The sequence below is a fragment of the Oncorhynchus mykiss genome, chromosome 6 (genome assembly GCF_057628025.1).
Source record: "Oncorhynchus mykiss isolate SJ-2025 chromosome 6, ASM5762802v1, whole genome shotgun sequence".
NCBI lineage: Eukaryota > Metazoa > Chordata > Actinopteri > Salmoniformes > Salmonidae > Oncorhynchus > Oncorhynchus mykiss.
In genome coordinates, this window is record NC_143027.1 from 40478614 (window position 1) to 40499917 (window position 21304).

Genomic DNA, 21304 nt, shown 5'->3' on the forward strand with positions numbered 1-21304 from the left:
TCCTTTTTTTCCCGTCTATTGTTAGGTATTACTGTACTGTTAGAGCTAGGAACATAAACATTTTGCTACACCCACAATAACATCTGCAAAATATGTGTTGCCACCAATACAATTGTATTTTTGATTTGAAGTATACAGAGTCAGGGGGACGTAGAGTGGTGCCCATCAGGCACCACTCTACTTCCACCAATATAAAGTTATATGCATTCATACTCACTGTTGAAACCACAAAGAGGAATTCGGCCATTTTGTACCCCGAACTTTGTCTCCCAAGACGTCTATACCAATATTACATCAAAATAACTGGTTGAACATTAGCAGCCCGTAGCTGTGCATGGCTGATCATCCAAAATGTGATTTCTCAAAACTTAACCTTTACAGCTTTCCATCAGTGCCTGTTCTCCTCTCCAACAAGTAGAAATATCCTGTATTTTGTTTTTATGTGATTGCAAACCAAATGTATCTGATATAGAAGGATCTTTCGTATCGTCTGAGATTCCTAAAGATTGGAAAGCAGCCACGGTCATCCCCCTCTTCAAAGGAGGAGGCAATCTAGACCCGAAATGTTAGAGTTCAGAGTGTCAAATTTGAGGGCCTGTTTTCCGGACCTCTGGCAGTCTCTATGGGGGTGCCACAGGGTTCAATTCTGGGCCGACTCTCCAGCAAGTATATCTCACTGGTCATTACCAAAGTCAACACCTCCTTTGGTTGCCTTTCCTTCCAGTTCTCTGCTGCCAATGACTATAATGAATTGCAAAAATCACTGAAGTTGGAGGCATATCTCCCTCACTAACTTTAAGCGTCAGCTGTCAGAGCAGCTTACCGATCGCTGCAGCTGTGCACAGCCCATCTGTAAATAGCCCATCCAGCCAACCAACTACTTACCTCATCCCCATATTTGTTTTTCTGCTCTTTTGCACAACAGTATATCTACTTGCACATCCTCATCTGCACATATATCACTCCATTGTAAATTGCTCAATTGTAATTACTTCTCCACTATTGTCCTATTTTATTGCCTTACCTCCTTACTTAATTTGCACACACTGCATACAGATTTTTCTATTGTGTTATTGACTGTACGATTGTTTATTCCATTGTGTAACTCCATTGTGTTGTTTTTCCCACAATGCTTTGCTTTGTCTTGCCAGGTCGCAGTTGTAAATGAGAACTTGTTCTCAACTGGCCTACCTGGTTAAATAAAGGTGAAAAAAACATTGGATTGATCTATCCTGCAGCCTGCTGTTCATCGGAGGTTCATAAAATCTGTAGATGTCAGACTTTGCCAGGGTGGCAGAGATCTTTTACATGTCAGAGGCGCTGCTGAGCAAAGCTGGCTTGTCTTCTAATGCTCTTTTTGCCTCTTTGTCCATTTTGATTGTCTGTCTGTTTACCATCAGTAAACATCTTACATGCTCCAAACACTCTTTAATATACTTATGTGTTCTCTTGTTTCAGACCAATGAGGAAGGAGATTGTCTGTGGATGCAGCCGTTGACTTTTCTGATGGCCATAGAGAACCTGCTGACCAAAACCACAGCTGAGAAGATGGCCCTGCCCCTGAACCTCACCACAGGTATGGCCCAGTCCTTTCACACCTCTATAGGGGAGTCAAGTTCTAGGAATAAGGTCAAGGATACGGTTTGGGACTGGGTCTGAAGACTTCCACATACTACACATTCTAAAATCCACCACTAGAGGGCAGAGAATACAAGCTTCAAGTTTCAAGTTTTAGAGATGCTTCTGATCAAGACAGAATTTCAGTGAAGCTCTTGAGTTAAACTATACCCTGACAACTCCCAACACTCATTGCAAAACAGTTTCCATCTTCATAAAGTGCATTTATGCTTCTTCTGGGCTGATTCGAGAGGACTGATGAATTCTCTCCCCATGGTTGCAATTAAAAAACTATATTTGAATGTCTCGTTCCCCTTTCCCCGCGGAGGCCCATTCCAGTCGAATGTACAAGGGGTTCCCCTGTGATGTCAGGTAGGAATTATCCCAAGAAGCTTTAACAGAGAACGTTCACCATTTTGGAGTGACCATGAAGGTGTAATCAGACTTTAAATTAATAATTTTTCTTAATATCTCTTTTGAATACAATATGACTGGTTTTGACTATCAACTCCCTTGCTTATGGCCTTTTCTTACAGACATTCAAGGAAAATGAGAACCTGCAACATTTCTTGTCCCACAAACAAGGCTAAGAATGGTGCCATCTTTGTCTCAACCATGGAAGGGAATCAACTACAAGTACAACTACAGTTTTTTAAATAGGCCTTTAACAGATCATACATAGTTGTTTTTTTAGATAAAGCAATGTAAATCAATGTGGGCTGCATAATCTGTACGAACTATGCTGCACAAAGTAATTGTTAGTATCACAATATTATAATAGTTTTATAATAGTTGTAGTGGAAATTTCCTGTATTTACCAAATCATGAGAGCAAACCACACACAAGTCAGAGTTATCATAAAGTCCATCTTTAATTATATGAGCTCCATCACAACCCTGTGACTCTCAGATCAATTCAGTGTCTATAAATTAATTCTCTGAGAGTCCTTACAAAACAGTTCTTAGTATCATTTATAGCCAAGACACACCCATCTCAACTCACATGACGACTAACAGATCTTAGGAACATTACAAAGGAAGACTTCACTTGAGAGAGGAGTATTCCATAGCCAGACAGCATTAGCTATAAATTATCGTTCAGTTTGCTCTCCTAAAACGAGGTTCTACTTCTCGTTCTTGGTACAACATAGTACCAAGACATTAGGATATATATCAATTGTCATTTTAGACACTCCCATTCTGGACAAGCTCACAGAGACACGGTGACTGGCACACAGACATTGTGGAGCCAAGAGATAATTGGTCCCCCCCCCAATCATCCATTCACATGGTTTAAAATATATGTTTACATATGAAGACAAGCTTGACCTCTCCCCTCTCCGGGGCCCAAGTAACTGAACCCTGACAGAGAACAGATAACTGCAACCGGCCAACAGTATTATCCAAAATTAGACATTCTAATGACATATCTCACATAAGTATGCAATAAAAATAAAACATCTTATCTATGTTACCCAACTATTCTGATTAATCCCCAACATAGTGTAATAACATTATTGCTCTAATGGGTCACCAGGAAGGACATCTAAAGGAATCAGCATAAGCAGCCAGGTCACCTGTGATACAAATCAGTATTTGATGTACATCTATGTCTGAGGACGTCGGGTGATGATGTCGAATCCTGCCACTAGGGGCAACAGTGAGCGCTGTTACCTTCAAATAGGTTTCGGTTTTGCTCTGGCATTGTGGATGGGGATGGCGGATGGTCGTAAGCATCTGCTTCTGATTCCAAAGGTTGCAAGTTTCAATCCAGCAATAGAAAGTTGTTTTTGATATTTTTGTTTTAAGCTTATCCCAAATCTTAACACTTACCTTAACCATGCGGAGTCAATGCCTAACCTCAAGTTAGTGCCTAAACTTAACCTTAAACACTTTGAAATTTGACGTTTGAGAAACATGGATGAACGTCTAAATTGGTCGTAAGGTAATGTGAACTCCTGTGTTGAGTTTGGAGTGTGTTTCTTCCAGGGAGAACTTACCCATTCTATGCGATCCAGTGGCATCCTGGCGTTAACTGTTTCCAGTGGGACCCCAACCTAAACTTCCCCCACTCCTCAGAAGCTGTACGCGATGCCTCCTCCTTCAATGAAGGTGGATAATCACACCTAATGAAGTTGAATCTTTGTTTCCTTCAAGTCAGCCAAATACAGTGTATTGCACATGTTATTTCACGATTGTGTAGTGTTATCTTGTGAGGTATAGTAAATTGCAACATTTTTGCCTTTCGATGCACAATAAAGTTCTATTCTATGTTAAAGGCAGGAGAAATTTGCATCACACTCGACCAGCCTGAGGAAGGTGCCATGTCGCTCATATACAACTTCACACCAACCTACCCTGGCAACTTCACTGGATAAGAGCAGATCTACTTCTGAGATGTTGTTGTTCTGCCCTCACAACTGTACCATTAATCTAAATGTTATGGGATGTTATGAGAAGTTTACAATGTGCACTAATTATAGGCTGTGACATATTCATATCTAAACTCAGCAAAAAAAGAAACGTCCCTTTTTCAGGACCCTGTCTTTCAAGGATAATTCGTAAAAATTCGAATAACTTCACAGATCTTCATTGTAAAGGGTTTAAACACTGTTTCCCATGCTTGTTCAAGGAACCATAAACAATGAATGAACATGCACCTGTGGAACGGTCGTTAAGACACTAACAGCTTATAGACGGTAGACAATTAAGGTCACAGTTATGAAAACTTAGGACACTAAAGAGGCCTTTCTACTGACTGAAAAACACCAAAAGAAAGATGCCCAGGGTCCCTGCTCATCTGCGTGAATGTGCCTTAGGCATGCTGCAAGGGGGCATGAAGACTGCAGATGTGGCCAGGGCAATAAATTGCAATGTCCATACTGTGACACGCCAAAGACAGAGCTACAGGGAGACAGGACAGACAGCTGATCATCCTCGCAGTGGAAGACCACGTCTAACAACACCTGCACAGGATCAGTACATCCGAACATCACACCTGCGGGACAGGTACAGGATGGCAACAACAACTGCCCGAGTTACACCAGGAACGCACAATTCCTCCATCAGTGCTCAGACTGTCCGCAATAGGCTGAGAGAGGCTGGACTACAGGCTTGTAGGCCTGTTGTAAAGGCAGGTCCTCACCAGACATCACCGGCAACAACGTCGCCTTTGGGCACAAACCCACCGTCGCTGGACCAGACAGGACTGACAAAAAGTGCTCTTCACTGATGAGCCACGGTTTTGTCTCACCAGGGGTGATGGTCGGATTCGCGTTTATCGTCAAAGTAATGAGCGTTACACCGAGGCCTGTACTCTGGAGCGGGATCGATTTGGAGGTGGAGGGTCCGTCATGGTCTGGGGCGGTGTGTCACAGCATCATCGGACTGAGCTTGTTGTCATTGGAGGCAATCTCAATGCTGTGTGTTACAGGGAAGACATCCTCCTCCCTCATGTGGTACCCTTCCGCAAGGCTCATCCTGACAGCATGACAATGCCACCAGCCATACTGCTCGTTCTGTGCATGATTTCCTGCGAGACATGAATGTCAGTGTTCTGCCATGGCCAGCAAAAAGCCTGGATCTCAATCCCATCGAGTACGTCTGGGACCTGTTGGATCGGAATTTGCAGATGCCTTGGTGAGAGTGGGATAACATCTCACAGAAAGAACTGGCAAATCTATTGCAGTCCATGAGGAGATGCACTGCAGTACTTAATGCAGCTGGTGGCCACACCAGATACTGTTACTTTTGATTTTGTCCCCCCTTTGTTCAGGGACACATTATTTCATTTCTGTTAGTCACATGTCTGTGGAACTTGTTCAGTTTATGTTTCAGTTGTTGAATCTTTTTATGTTCATACAAATATTTACACATGTTAAGTTTGCTGAAAATAAACGCAGTTGACAGTGAGAGGACGTTTCTTCTTTTTAGTTTTAGTTTAGTTTCAGAAGTGTCTATGGAAATGGTTATTTTTTTATTTCACTTTTGTAATATCTGCTTAATTGCACCGCATGAAAATATGATTTTCCTGTAGGCTATATGAAGCCCTAGCCTCAGAACTTCACTCACTGCATGGTGGTTTGTGTACTTTGTCATGAGATTGCTGTCGGCAGTAATTTATCTTAATGTTATGATTGCAACCTTCTCACACAATCTTATGACATTGCTTCGATCCCGTCACAACACAACGACACCAACAGACGGGGTTCCAACCGTGGTTCCCAACCGGACCAGGGCATGTAGCGATTGGACCATCTTGATGTCTATCGCGTTTGGGGGGGGGGGGGGGGGGGTAGGAATAAGTGATCCAGTGTTTTCCGCTCCACAGATGCTGTGTCAGATTGAAGACGCTTGGCAATATATATCCAATTCCTGAAGGATAAATCACTGTTAGCCTATTTAATTGAACTGGAATTGAATTAAAATTAAAATGAATTAGCCTACATGCAGGGGCGCCATTTCAGCTAAACCTATTGTATGGCAAAGTGATGGAAATTGTATAAAATTTAAGGTAATTTACTGCATTTCTACGCAATGAAAACTGAAAAAAATGTACTCCAACCTTGTTGCTGTAGTTTCATTCACCTCAGTCAATAGGGGATGTAACATTCTACAAACACATGTCATACAAAAATTAGCTGCTACGCACCAGCTCAACCCTGGGATTAAAACTAGTTTAGTTTCCTGTCAAATCAAACAGCAGTTAGCTAGCTAGAAGAAGTTACACTGTTCCCAGGAACTGTGTAGATGCGCTCTCCCTTCCCTTCTGATATAGGGTGTAATCATTAGTCCAACAGTTGCAAACAAGTTTTTATTGGACAAATTCAGGTATTTTTATCCCTGTTTTGTTCCGTTTGCTTCTGTTTACATTTTTTTTTTTACTAGAATCGGCAGAATGAATACACCCCTGATCAAGCGTAAACACAGTTCACTTTCCTAGCAGCCATGTTGTATTCCTTGTCGCATCTATGCACTCTCCTCCTCTCACCTCCTACTTTCACTGGTGGACTTTGATGCACAACACATCAGCTGTATGTGACCAGGTAAAAAAAAACTATGTTTCAAGCCAAACCGCTACACACAGCCTACATCATTGTCACCATATTTGATAAAGTAACGTCATAGTCAGCATAGCTAATATAACAGACATGCTAGTAAACCTGCTACAATCTTGCAGTAACGTTAGTATACAGTCAATAAGCAGTTACACCAGCGGGCCCCGGTGGCAATACATTAGCTTACCTTGAATTGGAAGAGCTCAAGTGTTGTGTTGGAAAGTCATAGCCAGCTAGTTAGCTAACATAGCATCCATCTATTTGAGCAGGGTGTTTCAGTAGGCTAAACTAGCTAGCTGCATTTGCTAGCTAAGTAAGTGAAAGTGGAAAAAAATGACTTTCTCTCTTGTCTCTACTCTTTGGAAGAAATTTGTTTGTTTAAAGCTGTTCAACTATTGTCTTTCTCTGAGTCAACTATTCACCACATGGTATACACTGCAGTGCTAGCTAGCTGTAGTTTATGCTTTCAGTACTAGATTAATTCTCTGAAACTGATTGGGTAGACAACATGTCAGTTTATGCTGAAAGAGCTCTGATAGGTTGGAGGACGTCCTCCGGAAGTTACTGTGTAAGTCTATGGAAGGGGGGGTGTATTGAAGTCAATGTATCCAGAGGAGGACAGAATCTAGCTGTCCTCTGGCTACACCATGGCGCAACTCTACAGAGTGCTGTTGAGGCTACTGAAGACCTTCTTTGCAAAATAATGTGTTTTAATCAATTATTTAGTGGTGATTATATTTAGTATATTTTTTAAATGTTTTACAATTAAAAATTGTATGAAATTCACTGAGGGGGATGGTCCTCCCATTCCTTCTCTGAGGAGCCTCCACTGGAATGACTGATCTATAACGCAGATTTCTATGTGTATTTGGTCAGGTCCCACAAAAGGTTAAATATTGCAGCTCTAAACTGGTAGTCATTTTACATGTTTAATCTATCCATCAATTATTTATTCACACACTCATTATATTTATGCAGTGCACTTGCTATCGACTAAAGCTCTTAGGGGGCCACTCAAGTTGGGTTTGACATGCTATTGCTTTTTCAATAATTAACCCCTTTATTATTTGTCATGTAATCTAATTGCTTTCTTATTAATGCTGTTTGCTTGCTTGTTCATGATCCTTGCCATAGCGCTGCAACTTTCATGTAATCTCCTTGATGTTTTAAGAAATAACTGTGGTGAAATTCAAAGTGGTTTGGTTGGAGAATGAAGATGCTTGGAATTCACACCTTTTCTTCAGACTCTCAGTGGTCCGTCCAGTGTTTGGCTAGTTCAAGTATTATTACATTTTTTACATAAAATTAGCTTTCTAATTTTTATCATTTATCAAATATACAACTATATATTGGTGTGCACATGTTATTCTGAGATATCTTGACTTGGACTGAATGTCAATGCCTAGTTGACCATTTAAAAAAAAAAATATTTTTCCATGATTCTCGTGTAAAGGCTCCATCAGGGTGCACACTAATAAAATGTATGTCAGGCTTGTTTGGTCTGCTCTGAATATCATGCCAAACACTCCTGACAATATCAGAGTTGTTTCCCATGGACTTGACATGACTTTTCATGACATTTACTGATTGAATTCCTGGAGGCGAATCCCCACACTCAGTAAGAGCTCCACACGGGGTACACAGCAAGAGAGAAGTCAGATGATGTTGAGTTTGGGATCATCCAGACTAGTACTGGATCTCCAGAGCCATAATAACATGACAATGACAAAGGAGCTGGAAGTGGAAACAGACTGGCACAGAGGCTAGTATATCCTCATTCTGTAGGTCAGGAGATTAGAATGACATACAACGACAGGCCTACAATGCATCTGTGCACAACATGTTACATACAATAGGATACAGAAAGAAACACATGCTATTAAATTGGCTGATACCGTTACACATAGCCACTAGTATTCACCATCAGTAAATGAAATATGTGACTGTATACAGCTGGTATAGAAATTCTAACATGCCCCCTAAATGAGAATAGTTATGATCGTAAGATTTCTAAGAGCAGGTCCAGAGGATGGAACTTTGGCATCCACCATGTGTCTATGCGTGTGTCTGTATAGTGTCTGACGTTTCCTCTACACAGACCGACCTGCGTTTGGTTATTGGTGTTTGTTGTCATCCGTTTATTTTTTCTTGAAAACCGGCAGCACAGATGAGTGCTTGTGTTCATATGAGCTGATTAATACTTGGATAGAAGCTTTGATTTAGAAGGGGGCAGCGGTACAGACTTGGTGTCAGTGTAGTTCTTAAACCTCTCATTCAATGTACTACCCAGTACCCCGTTTATGAAAATGTTAATGGTGTCTTGCACACTTATGGCTCATTGAGAAATCCGCTCAGTTCAGAGTGAGGACATTAGGGGCCAACAAGGGCACAGTTCTAGATTTAGAATGTTAGAATAGAGGAGTAGTTCTGGATTGTTGGAGCAGGGGGACAGTTTTAGAATGAGGTTCCCTCTGCATCCGCTGGCTCTGGTGCCATGGCAATGGGGTGCCTCTGGAGAGTGGCAAAATAGGTCATTGGTCATGGGGGGCTCCGCTCATAAAACAGTCATTTAGTTAGTGTGTACACACACACACACACACACACACACAGACACACAGACACACACACACAGAGAGGCATTCATATATGACCCATATTCAAGTCTGCAGAGGAGACACAAGTGATGTTATCAACTGTGAACAGATATGAATACACAGACTAGAACACTATCTGTAAAGAGCTTTATTTCTCTCTACTTTACTCCCCACCACCCCGCCCTTCATGAAACAACCTCTGATTACACACATACACACACACACACACACACACACACACACACACACACACACACACACACACACACACACACACACACACACACACACACACAGAGGGCCATTTCTAATATACATTCCCTAAACAGAGGAATAAGACCTTAGCCCTGTATTCACAGCTTTCTCGCTCCACACACACACACACACACACACACACACACACACACACACTAATGATAAATGCTCTCATTCTCTGTTAATAATGTGTGTGTGTGTCATCATTATTCATAGAGATGTAATGTATAATGGCTGGATGAGTCACTTAGTGTCTGTTCAGACCTAGAGCAACCTACAATTATCTCTCCAGTTCATTACTGTTCCCTAACATTCTCCACTCTCCTTTGACATGTCCACTCACGATGAGACTGCTATGACTATACAGAAACATTGCCACGAGACTAACCAAAAACAAAGACAATCAACCTGGTCTCGTTCACGACACTAAGCCTAGTCCACCTAGAGTTCAGCTGTAGAGGAGATACTGGAGCTGGTGTGCGAGTGAGTGAGTGAGTGAGTGAGTGAGTGAGTGAGTAAGGGAGTGTGTGTGGTGTGTGTGGAGGATTAGACAGACATCACAGTGTCTGGTATTGATTGCTTCCAGCAGAGTCGAGTAATCTGACAGGAGAAAATAAACCTGAAACACCAGGCCTTTCAGTAAATTAAGGATCGCCTCTCATTCTGAGTAAATGAAGCTAAGAGGCATGGATATTGATTCCAATCCATGGAAGTACTATGAGAGAGAGAGGGGGTTAGAGAGAGAGATTTCATTGTTGTTTTCTTTCGTTGAAGAGTTAATCGAAATATCAGCGGTCAATTAGGTCAATTCCAGGAACAAAATGAAATCCCTGATTAACTGCTGAAAAACGATTCTGCACACAATTAGGCTGAATGAATATTTGCCTATTGCGTGATGTGAAATGAAGTTCAGACTTGCAGGCAGGGGTCATGTGACCTGGCTCACACAAAGACCTCTCTGTCAGTCTGTCCGTGTCTTATTCATTCTCCATGGGTCAACCTTCCTCTCTCCCCCACAGTTACTCCTGTCTTCCCCTTCCTTCTGTCTCACTTACCTACCTCTCACCCCCGCGAGAGAGAGAGAGAGAGAGAGAGAGAGAGAGAGAGAGAGAGAGAGAGAGAGAGAGAGAGAGAGAGAGAGAGAGAGAGAGAGAGAGAGAGAGAGAGAGAGAGAGAGAGAGAGAGAGAGAGAGAGAGAGAGAGAGAGAGAGAGAGAGAGAGAGAGAGAGAGAGAGAGAGAGAGAGAGAGAGAGAGAGAGAGAGAGAGAGAGAGAGAGAGAGATTTTATTCTGTTGACAATGAACTCTGATTTTTAAGCTGAGGGGATGATTGTGTCCGAAGGACAGGAAATACACAGTGTAAGGACTGACATCACTGGAGCAAGGAGAGCAGGGTTCAACATAATGGTATTGTATATTCTGTATTGTTTAATGGTGGAAGACTAAAGTATATTTGTGCACAACATTTGAGAGAAATAAACTTTTTGTGCGCATGGAAAATTCGGGGATCTTTTATTTCAGCTCATGAAACATGGGACACTTTATATGTTGCGTTTATATTTTTGTTCAGTATAGTTTGTAGTTCTATACATCAGAGGAGAAAGGGAGGGAGAGAGGGTAGTCAATAGAGAAGTTTTGATAGTGTTATGAAAACTGCGTTAATACTTCTTGAGAAAGTGTGAGCGATAGACTGTTAATTAACTGCCATTTTGAATATGAACTGACAAGAATTCAAACTGGGTATGTGATTCTCTGTATGGCCATGTAAATGTTTACCTGTCGATAACGAATCACATTGTCAAAGCCAAATTGTTTACCACACACACACACAACTGTGTCTGTTATGGTGGTTATTTTGTGGGTCCTTGTTATGGCTGTGTTTTTTACACTTGTATACAGCCCAGCAAAACATGAAAGTAGTTGTTTTGATCAGTTTATTGTTATTGTTGATTACTGCTAACATTGCGCCATATACAACAATGTGAGGATACTTGCTTTATATGCATTGAGTTATCCCAGGCCTAAAATCATGTAGTGAACTGGGGGAAAGGGTGCATGAGGGGTCTTAGATATTTCTCAGGACCTCATTTACCTTAATGGCTAGAGTGTAAAGCCATGACTAGAGTGTAAAGCCAAACAGTCAAACCACAGGATGCATGGGCCAGTGTTTCAATCGGGTGTTGTCTTTAGGTGGGATGGAATGGCCTTAATGCTATATTCAGGGATTTTATTTGTATTTATTTAACCTTTATTTAACTAGGCAAGTCAGTTAAGAACAAATTCTTATTTGCAATGACGGCCTACCCCGGCCAAACCCTAACCCGGACGACTCTGGGCCAATTGTGCGCCGCCCTATGGGACTCCCAATCACGGCCGGTGGTGATACAGCCTGGAATCGAACCAGGGCTGTAGTGATGCCTCTAGCACTGAGATGCAGTGCCTTAGACCGCTGTGCCACTCGGGAGCCCAATACCATCATTTGAAATGGAAACCAATGTAATTGATTTTCGACTGGTGGGATTGAACCTTTACTGCTCCAACCAATAACACAGTGATTGATTTGAGGCATGTCTCTAGGGGACTGGGATTGCTTGTACAAAATACTATTGCTAATGATATACAGTAGACCCTCTTTAAATGGTTTGTTCACCAACAGTAAACTACGACACCATGCCCATGGTGAGAGGTTTGGCTACAGAGAGGTTGTTTTAAAAGGAGATCCTAAGAAGTTGAATCTCCATGGGGTAAGAATAGTATATCTTCCGTTTGTTATTGATTGTGAATAGGTATGATGAGGTTTGTCTAAATCTTAATAGAGGGACATAATCAAACATATCTGGTGCCACCTCAACCTCGACACCTCTCTTCTCTCACCCTTTTTTCTCTCTCGCTCTCTCTCTCTCTTTCTCTCGCTCTCTGCCTCAACCTATCCTTTTTTCTGTCTCCTCTTTCTTCCCATGCGCCACTCTCTGCCCCTCATTCTCTTGCTCTCTCTCTCTCTCTTGCTTTCTAAACCTGTCCTATCCTGTCTCTTATCTCCTCTGCCCGTGTCACTCTCACAGCAGACGTGTGCTGTCTGCCTGGAAGACTTCAAAGTCAAAGACGATCTGGGTGTGTTGCCATGCCAACATGCCTTTCACAGGAAGTGAGTACCAAATTAGGAGGCAGGAGGTCAATATCCATTCATTTCTACAGTCAGCACACAGCTCTTGGGGGTTTTGAATGGAGTGATTTTACTGACATACCAACCGTTATTAAATGTTTCCAGGTCACAGGAAGACAGTACTTGCATGACTAGAGAGGTATCTCTGGTAACGATTGCTTTAGGGCAGGGATGGGCAACTCGGATCAATTTCCCTAAAATGTGGAACTCTCAACATACTGTTTTGAGTTAGAATAGTAGAATACACAAGGTGAAATTTGGTTGTGCATCAGCAGTTTTTCTCTTCTTATGTCAGTCACTTACAGTCAGTAAAATTAGCCCATATCAGTCACTTACAGTCAGTAAAATTAGCCCATGTCAGCTAACATTTTATTTATTTCTAAGTTAGTTTAGCGGCCAGCTATCTAAACTTGTTATCATGGTCGAATTACCGGCTGGGGGGCCCGCATTAATTTTGTTTCTCAGTCTCACTCAGATATCCTAAAAATGATGTGGGTACGCAGATCCGCAAGCAACTGTGGCCCTTCATAATAAGTTATTTTTTAGCCCCCACTGCCGTCAAAGTTGCCCATCCCTGCTTTAGTGTATCCCATTTCAAGCCCTTTGATGTGAAACACTGTTTTTATTTCTCAGATTATTCTCTATTTTTTCTGGGATTCCATTTGTGATGATTAGTTGCAACATTTGTGATGCAATAAATTACACTGAATTTTACAGGTGCACCCTGTGTGCAGCCTGGTCTCATAGACTAGACATAACATGTAAATGTAAAACCAGGACACTCAAATTAGTATTATATGTTACATTTAGTATGGTTACATAAGACAGATGGTTACTTAAGGCAAAAACGAAAGTAGGGTTGTTGGATGGGGGGGATTATAATGCGAACGTCTAGCAACCCGAAGGTTGCAAATTTTAAACTCGTTACGGACTTTTGAATTACGGACTTTTGAACTTTTGAATTTGAGCTAATTAGCAACTTTTCAACTACTTAGCATGTTAGCTAACCCTTCCCCTAACCCTAACGTAACCCTTTTAGCTAACACTTCCCCTAACCTTAACTCTAACTCCTAAACTTAACTGTAACCTTAACCCTAACCCCTAACGCTTAGCCTAGCTAACATTAGCCAGCTAGCTAACTTTAGTCACAATATTATATATTTATCCTTTGTGATGTCGTTAATTGTACTGACTTTTACAGAAGTATCCTTTGTGATGTCAACAATTAGAATTACTTGTAATGTTTAATAAATTAAACAATTTTGGTGTGTTTCTCAGGTGTCTGGTGAAATGGCTGGAGGTGCGCTGTGTGTGCCCCATGTGTAACAAACCTATCGCAGGACCCCCAGAAAAGCGCCACAGCATAGGAACACTACTGGACGAACTGGTGTAACCATAGCATCCAGCACGGAGGGGGCTCTGCAAGCCAATGTAATCTAGCTCTAACAGGAAGAGAACACTGTTATCTGGTGTAACCTAGCAACCAACAGAAAGAGGACGCTGTTATCTGGTGTATCCTAGAAACCATCCACAGATTACTGTGAAATGGTGTAACCTAGCTACCACCTGGAGAGGACTATAAGAACTGCTGTTACCTAGCAACCAACACAGAGCTGCAGACAGGAGTCTACACCACACTCTGTCTAATCTCCTTCCCAGACACTTCCGCCTTAATGCACGAAGAGTCTGTTGGACCAAAGCGTCAAACTTGGCTTTTGTTAGCAAATAGAAAGGCCAGGAGAAACTCCCAGCGCATAGGCATTGGCTTAATCTACCAACCAATCATCTCCAACAGCACCTTCCCCCTAACCCTCTCTCGTACATGTCTTCCATACGTGTCTTGCCTCCATTTGGAGTCACGCCTCGCAGTCGTGTGATTCGCTCAAATTAAATGATGACAAATACTTTACTCAGTATGGTCACTGTAGAATTCTATGGTCACTCCCACACCCACTAAAGCCAACTTTGAATCATTGGTATCCCAGGCTTATTTGCGCTGTGCGCAATAGCATGGGGACGAGGTTACACTCTGTCTGACAGAATATCTCCATACCCACATGTCACTCTTTCTTTCTTTCTTTCTTTCTCTTTGTCTCTGACTGTCTAACTCTTCCTCTGTCTCTCTTTCCCCTTTCCTCTCACTCACCCTCTCTCTGCTCTTGACTTTCTGCCACTCTCTGTCTTTATTTCTCCCTCTCTTCTGATGTCTCTATGCTCTTTCTCAACCTTGTCTCTTTCTCTCCCATACTGCCTCAGAGTTGCACGCTAGTTCCAAAGTCAGAAAGAGGGGAAACCTCCAGACTCTCCAGTTGGGAGAGTGGAGGAACAGGCCGGCTGACATGAAGACGAGTGGCACTATCAGAACCATGGGGTTGAGAAAATACACAGTGATGTTCTAATAATGTGCATCACCCTCTCACAATTTCTTTTTTTTGGTTTAATGACTGAAACGTGTTATTTCTTCAGAATGTAGACGATGTTTTGCACTCTAACACTCTGACAGGTTTTTTTGGAAACTTATTACCATTCTACACTACCGCAAATGTAGTTAAAGACTATTCTCAACAACATATTTGTGACGCGCAGGTGGTTTGGTGAACCATGCTCACATGTTTTAGAACCACCTGAAGACTTGTTTTAGCTCCCAGCATGAGCACCTAGGCTTTAGCTCAGTAGTCTGTTGTGGACCTGAGATATGCAGACAGCCTGGTTTTGACACCTAGCCAATCACATCGATGGATTGAGACATCTAAGTAATCAAAGGCACTACACCTGCCGTTTTCTTTCGTATTAGTGGTGTAGTAAAACCTGTGACGTGGCTTTCATGAAGCAAAGCGTTCTTCATATTTCAATCAAGTTACAGTAGAGTTTAGAGAGTTTCACTGTTTTTGTGTGATTCTTTCTCAAGAACAACTCAGTCACATTGTATACTTTTTGTATAATATGTTTTTACATTTCTTGACGGTGGCATTCAATGGCTCCTTTTCACACATTTTTGTGGAGTAATCTGTTTTTTAAAACTGTTTTACCAGACGAACACAGACCAAGTAAACACTGCCTATATTGAGCACAAAAGCACATTAACACTCCGCTATAGTCTCTGTATTAAGAATGGACTGAATCATCGCTTTGTTTGATCACACTTATGTAATGTGTGACTGTGCCAATGAAGTACAGCACTGTGTTGACCAGGGGATGAAGAAAATTATAAACCCGGGTAATTTGAGTCCTGGATGCTGATTGGCTGAAACAGTAGTTCAGCCATGTGCATATCAGACAATATGCCACGGGTATGACGCAAAAATACTTGTTTACTCTTCTAATTATGTTGGTAACCAGTTACTAATAGCAGTAAATACCCAAGTCCGTTTGGGATATTAGAACAAGGAACACTTTTTTCCCCCCTCTCGGACATTGCACCCACATTAGAACAGCAGAATATGTACTGCAAAGAAATGTTGCACTCTGTTCGAAGCTCTCACCTCCTTTTCATCCACAAAACAAAAACAATAACAAAGATGCCAGGGCGGACAGTGGCGCTGTTTCCCTGATGCGGATTCCATCTCTAAATATAGCACCCCCTACAGCACCGACAGAGATTAGCTTTTCCCAACACCAGCCACATTCCACGTTTTTGGTGTGCATCAATAAATATGACTTTAACAAATGGAGGGGTTTCCTCTTCATCTCAGTTTGTTACTTTTCAAGTTGTTTGTGTCTGGACTATGTTGTGTGCGTGTGCATTTGTGTGTGGGAACTGAGCACCACCCTCTGGTAAAACCGAAGAGTAACATCTGAAGTCTTATTTCGGTCGGCCACTTGTGGTGACATGCAGCTCTGCCACTTTCCTATCCTACATGTCATCTCTAAATCTGAATATGTCTTGATTTGAAAAAAAAAACGATTTTAATAATGGTCTTATCAAAATTAAACATATATCAGTCTTGGACAAATGTTATTCATCCAGTAGAACTCAATTGGAATGTAGATACTGCATGTACGTTTTCATCCCACTTGATCCTACAGCTACCAATTATCTAGTAAGAATTTTAGTATAGGAGGTCAGAATATTCTGAAGTCATTTCCCCATTTCTCACTACTAATTAGACTTTGCAGTCAGAGAGACTGAATATTTAAAAGGGGGGGTTTCAAAATGAAACACACACACACACACACATTAATAAACACGGGAGATGAGAGGGAGGGGGGAGTCAGTGTAGAGGAAGGCTGAGACCGAGGTTGCACTCAGCAGCAGTGTGCTCAGCCAGACAGGGCCATTTCAGCTCCCTCTTTCTCTCTCTCTTCCTCTCTCAAGGGTCCTAATGAGAGAGAGACAGAGTATGAGCAAGGGAGAGAGAGAGAGAGAGCTCTGTTGCAGGCTAATATGAGGGCAGATCTGGGCTCTGTGCAGTAAGTTAGCTTACTCTTGAGGGAGATGCATGGAGATTATGAAATGATGTTGGATCTGTCTTATCTCTGCTATGCGGCGTTCCCGGGAGATGGAGAGCTGGTGAGTAAAGTATACACAGTTTCATATTAAATAAGAAGTATTGAGTTATTGAGGGTTTGTGGATTGCAGACTTGTTTGTCATTTCTCTGAGTAATATCTGAGCGCTAATGTCAAACTGTGAATCTGAGATATACAGTGAGGGAAAAAAGTATTTGATCAACTACTGATTTTGTACGTTTGCCCACTGACAAAGATATGATCCGTCTATAATTTTAATGGTAGGTTTATTTGAATAGTGAGAGACAAAATAACAACAAAAAAATCCAGAAAAACGCATGTAAAAAAAATTATAAATTGATTTGCATTTTAATGGGGGAAATACGCATTTGACCCCCTCTCAATCAGAAAGATTTCTGGCTCCCAGGTATCTTTAATACAGGTAACAAGCGGAGATTAGGAGCACACTCTTAAAGGGAGTGCTCCTAATCTCAGTTTGTTACCTGTATAAAAGACACCTGTCCACAGAAGCAATCAATCAATCAGATTCAAAACTCTCCACCATGGGCAAGACCAAAGAGCTCTCCAAGGATGTCAGGGACAAGATTGTAGACCTACACAAGGCTGGAATGTGCTTCAAGACCATTGCCTAGCAGCTGAGAAGGTGACAATAGTTAGTGCGATTATTCGCAAATGGAAGAAATACAAAAGAACTGTCAATCTCCCTCGGCCTGGGGCTCCATACAAGATCTCACCTCGTGGAGTTGCAATGATCATGAGAACGGTGAGGAATCAGCCCAGAACTACACAGGAGGATCTTGTCAATGATCTCAAGGTAGCTGGGACCATAGTCACCAAGAAAACAATTGGTAACACACTATGCCGTGAAGGACTGAAATCCTGCAGCGCCCGCAAGGTCCCCCTGCTCAAGAAAGCACATATACATGCCCATTTGAAGTTTGCCAATGAACATCTGAATGTTTCAGAGGACAACTGGGTGAAAGTGTTGTGGTCAGATGAGACCAAAATGGAGCTCTTTGGCATCAACTCAACTCACCATGTTTGGAGGAGAAGGATGCTGCCTATGACCCCAAAAACACCATCCCCACCGTCATAGTCACTTTAACTCTAACTACATGTACATATCACCTCAACTACCTCGACTAACCTGTGCCCCTGCACATTGACTGTACCGGTACCCCATGTATATAGTTTCGCTATTGTTATTTTACTGCTGCTCGTTAATTATTTGTTAGTTGTTCTTTTTTACTTATCTATTTTTTTTACTTAACAATTATATTTCTTAAAACCGCATTGTTGCTTAAGGGCCTGTAAGTAAGCATTTCACTGTAAGGTCTACTACACCTGTTGTATTCAGCGCATGTGACAAATAAAATTTTGATTTGATTTAATCTTTCATGTGTTCAGCCTCTATCTGGCCTATAAAGGGCTAAGTGTGCTGTGAGTCAATGTTGACAAACAAAACACACCCACACACGCATGCACACACACCCACGCATGTACCCACACACAAACATTCCACCGTAGAGCTGGATCCTGTGAACATAATCATCTTATTTTCTGAATACTGTAATGATGTAAATATACTGAACAAAAAATATGAACCCAACATGCAACATGTTCAGATTTACAGTTCATTTAAGGAAATCAGTCATTAATAAATTCATTCGGGCCCTAATCTATGTATTTCACATGACTGGGAATACAGATATGCATCTGTTGGTCACAGAAACCTTAAAACGAGGTAGGGGTGTAGATCAGAAAACCAGACAGTATCTGGTGTGACCACCACTTCCCTCATGCAGCGCAAATGGTCGGGCACTGATGTTGGGCAATTAGGCCTGGCTCGCAGTCGGCGTTTCAACTCATCCCAAAGGTGTTCGATAGGGTTGAGATCAGGGCTCTGTGCAGACCAGTCAAGTTTTTCTACACCAATCTCCACAAACCCTTTCTGTATGGACCTCGCTTTGTGTACGGGGGAATTGTCATGCTGAAATAGGAAAGGGCGTTCCCCAAACTGCCACTACAAAGTTGCAAGCACAGAATTGTCTGGAATGTAATTGTATGCTGTAGCTTTAACATTTCACTTCACTGGAACTCAGGGGCCTAGCCCAAACCATGAAAAACAGCCCCAGACCATTATTCCTCATCCACCAAACTGTACAGTTGGCACTATGCATTGGAGCAGGTAGCATTCTCCTGGCATCCGCCAAACCCAGATTCACCGGACTGCCAGATGGTGAAGCGTGATTCATCGCTCAAGGGAACGAGTTCTAACTGCTCCTGGGTCCAATGGAGGCGAGCTTTACACCACTCCACCCGATGCTTGGCATTGCGCATGGTGATCTTAGGCTTGTGTGCAGCTGCTCGGCCATGGAAACCCATTTTGTGAAGCTCCAGACGAACAGTTATTGTGCTGACGTTGCTACCAGAGGCAGTTTAGATCTCGGTAGTGAGTGTTGCAACCGAGGACAGATGATTTTTACATGCTGCGTGCCTCAGCACTCGGCGGTCCCATTCTGTGAGCTTGTGTGGTCTACCACTTCGCAGCTGAGCCGTTGTTGCTCCTAGACGTTTCCACTTCACAATAACAGTACTTGTTGACTGGGGCAGCTCTAGCAGGCAATATGACGAGCTGACTTGTTGGAAAGGTGACATACTATGACTGTGCCACGTTGAAAGTCACTGAGCTCTTCAGCGAGGCCATTTTACTGCCAATGTTTGTGTATGGAGATTGCATGGCTGTGTGCTCGGTTCTATACACCTGTCAGCAAATGGTGTGGCTGAAAGGGGCGTCCACAGACTTTTGTATATATAGTATACAACTTCAGTGTGAAATAACAGTTAATGTTCTTTAATCAGCACGTCCTCTCAAGCGTTAGGAACCAGGGAGTACTGTAGAGCCTCTCTGGTGCTGGGAGACTAGAAGGAGAGGAATTAGAAACATATCTCATCTCCTGATAGTCGAATATCCATACAGATACAGGATTTACCAGAAGGACTGGAGTGAAAAGAGAGCAGCAGCAGTTGTTTGACCACAGACAGGGCTAGTGTACGGTATGTGAATATGGGGAAGTGTTTTTAAGTTCAATCCCCACATATTTTGATTTCCTTTTTACAAATGTAAAAATGTTCTCATTAAACAATCAAATGAGTAAACCCTACATATCTACATAGACATATCTACATAAACCCTACATAGACATATCTGATATGGGCAGCACATTTGGGCAGTCTTGATACAATATTTTTTTACATATATGCAATGGTTCATTGGATCAGTCTAAAACTTTGCACATACACTGCTGCCGTTTAGTGGCCAAAGTCTAAATTGCGCCTGGGCTGGAATAATACATTATGGCCTTTCTCTTGCATTTCAAAAATACAAAAAAATATATTATCTTTTACCAGATCTAATGTGTTATATTATCCTACATTCATTCCACAAACTTCAAAGTGTCCTTTCAAATGGTATCAAGAATATGTATATCCTTGCTTCAGGTCCTGAGCTTCAGGCAGTTGGATTTGGGGATGCAATTTTAGGCGAAAATTTGAGAAAAAAAAAGGGTCCAATCCTTGATTTAGATGACCTCAGCAGAACTCTCTCACTCCCCTCCCACCAGGGAGACCCAGTTCCCGGAACTTCACGCTGATCCAGCTGAACGAGGAGTTATCTCCTTGAGGAGGAGCCACAATGTGATGCTCTTCTTCTGCGACGTCGACATCCATTTTACCCTGGACTTCTTTACTTCCTGCAGACTCAATGCAGATCCCGGTGAGGAATGGGGGTTCTTCAGTTGTCCCCATTGGAGAACCCTTTTTGTTTCCAGGTAGATGCCTTTTTTGCTTCCAGGTAGAACCCTCTGTGGAAAGGGTTCTACATGAAACCCAAAAGGATTCTACCTGGAACCAAAAATAGTTATTCGAAGGGTTCTCCTGTGGGGACAGCCAAAAAACCTGTTGAGATTCTAGATAGCACCTTTTTTTCTAAAAGTGTAACGATCTATCAATCTGTCTGTCAGTATTTCTGTCAATGAAAGTTCTAATGGATTCCGATCTTGTCTCATTGCTGCAACTCCCCAACTCCCCTCTCCTCTTAGGGAGAGGCGAAGGTCGACTCATGCGTACTCCGAAATATTACCTGCCAAACCG

The 21304-nt window shown here is 42.1% G+C and overlaps 1 protein-coding gene and 1 long non-coding RNA gene across 2 annotated transcripts; both read left to right on the forward strand.

The window, feature by feature from the left end:
* Nucleotides 1–1410: 1410 nt before the first annotated feature.
* Nucleotides 1411–14591, forward strand: LOC110525943 (uncharacterized). Its single transcript, XM_090239421.1, has 5 exons — nucleotides 1411–1641; nucleotides 9029–9080; nucleotides 12087–12265; nucleotides 12584–12666; nucleotides 13963–14591. Exons 1-5 carry the CDS (start codon nucleotides 1486–1488, stop codon nucleotides 14075–14077), a joined length of 585 nt encoding a protein of 194 aa, XP_090095547.1. The 5' UTR covers nucleotides 1411–1485; the 3' UTR covers nucleotides 14078–14591.
* LOC118965025 (uncharacterized) lies at nucleotides 3603–4139 on the forward strand. Its single transcript, XR_016496669.1, has 2 exons — nucleotides 3603–3728; nucleotides 3896–4139. It is a non-coding gene; the product is annotated as an uncharacterized LOC118965025 (long non-coding RNA).
* Nucleotides 14592–21304: the final 6713 nt, after the last annotated feature.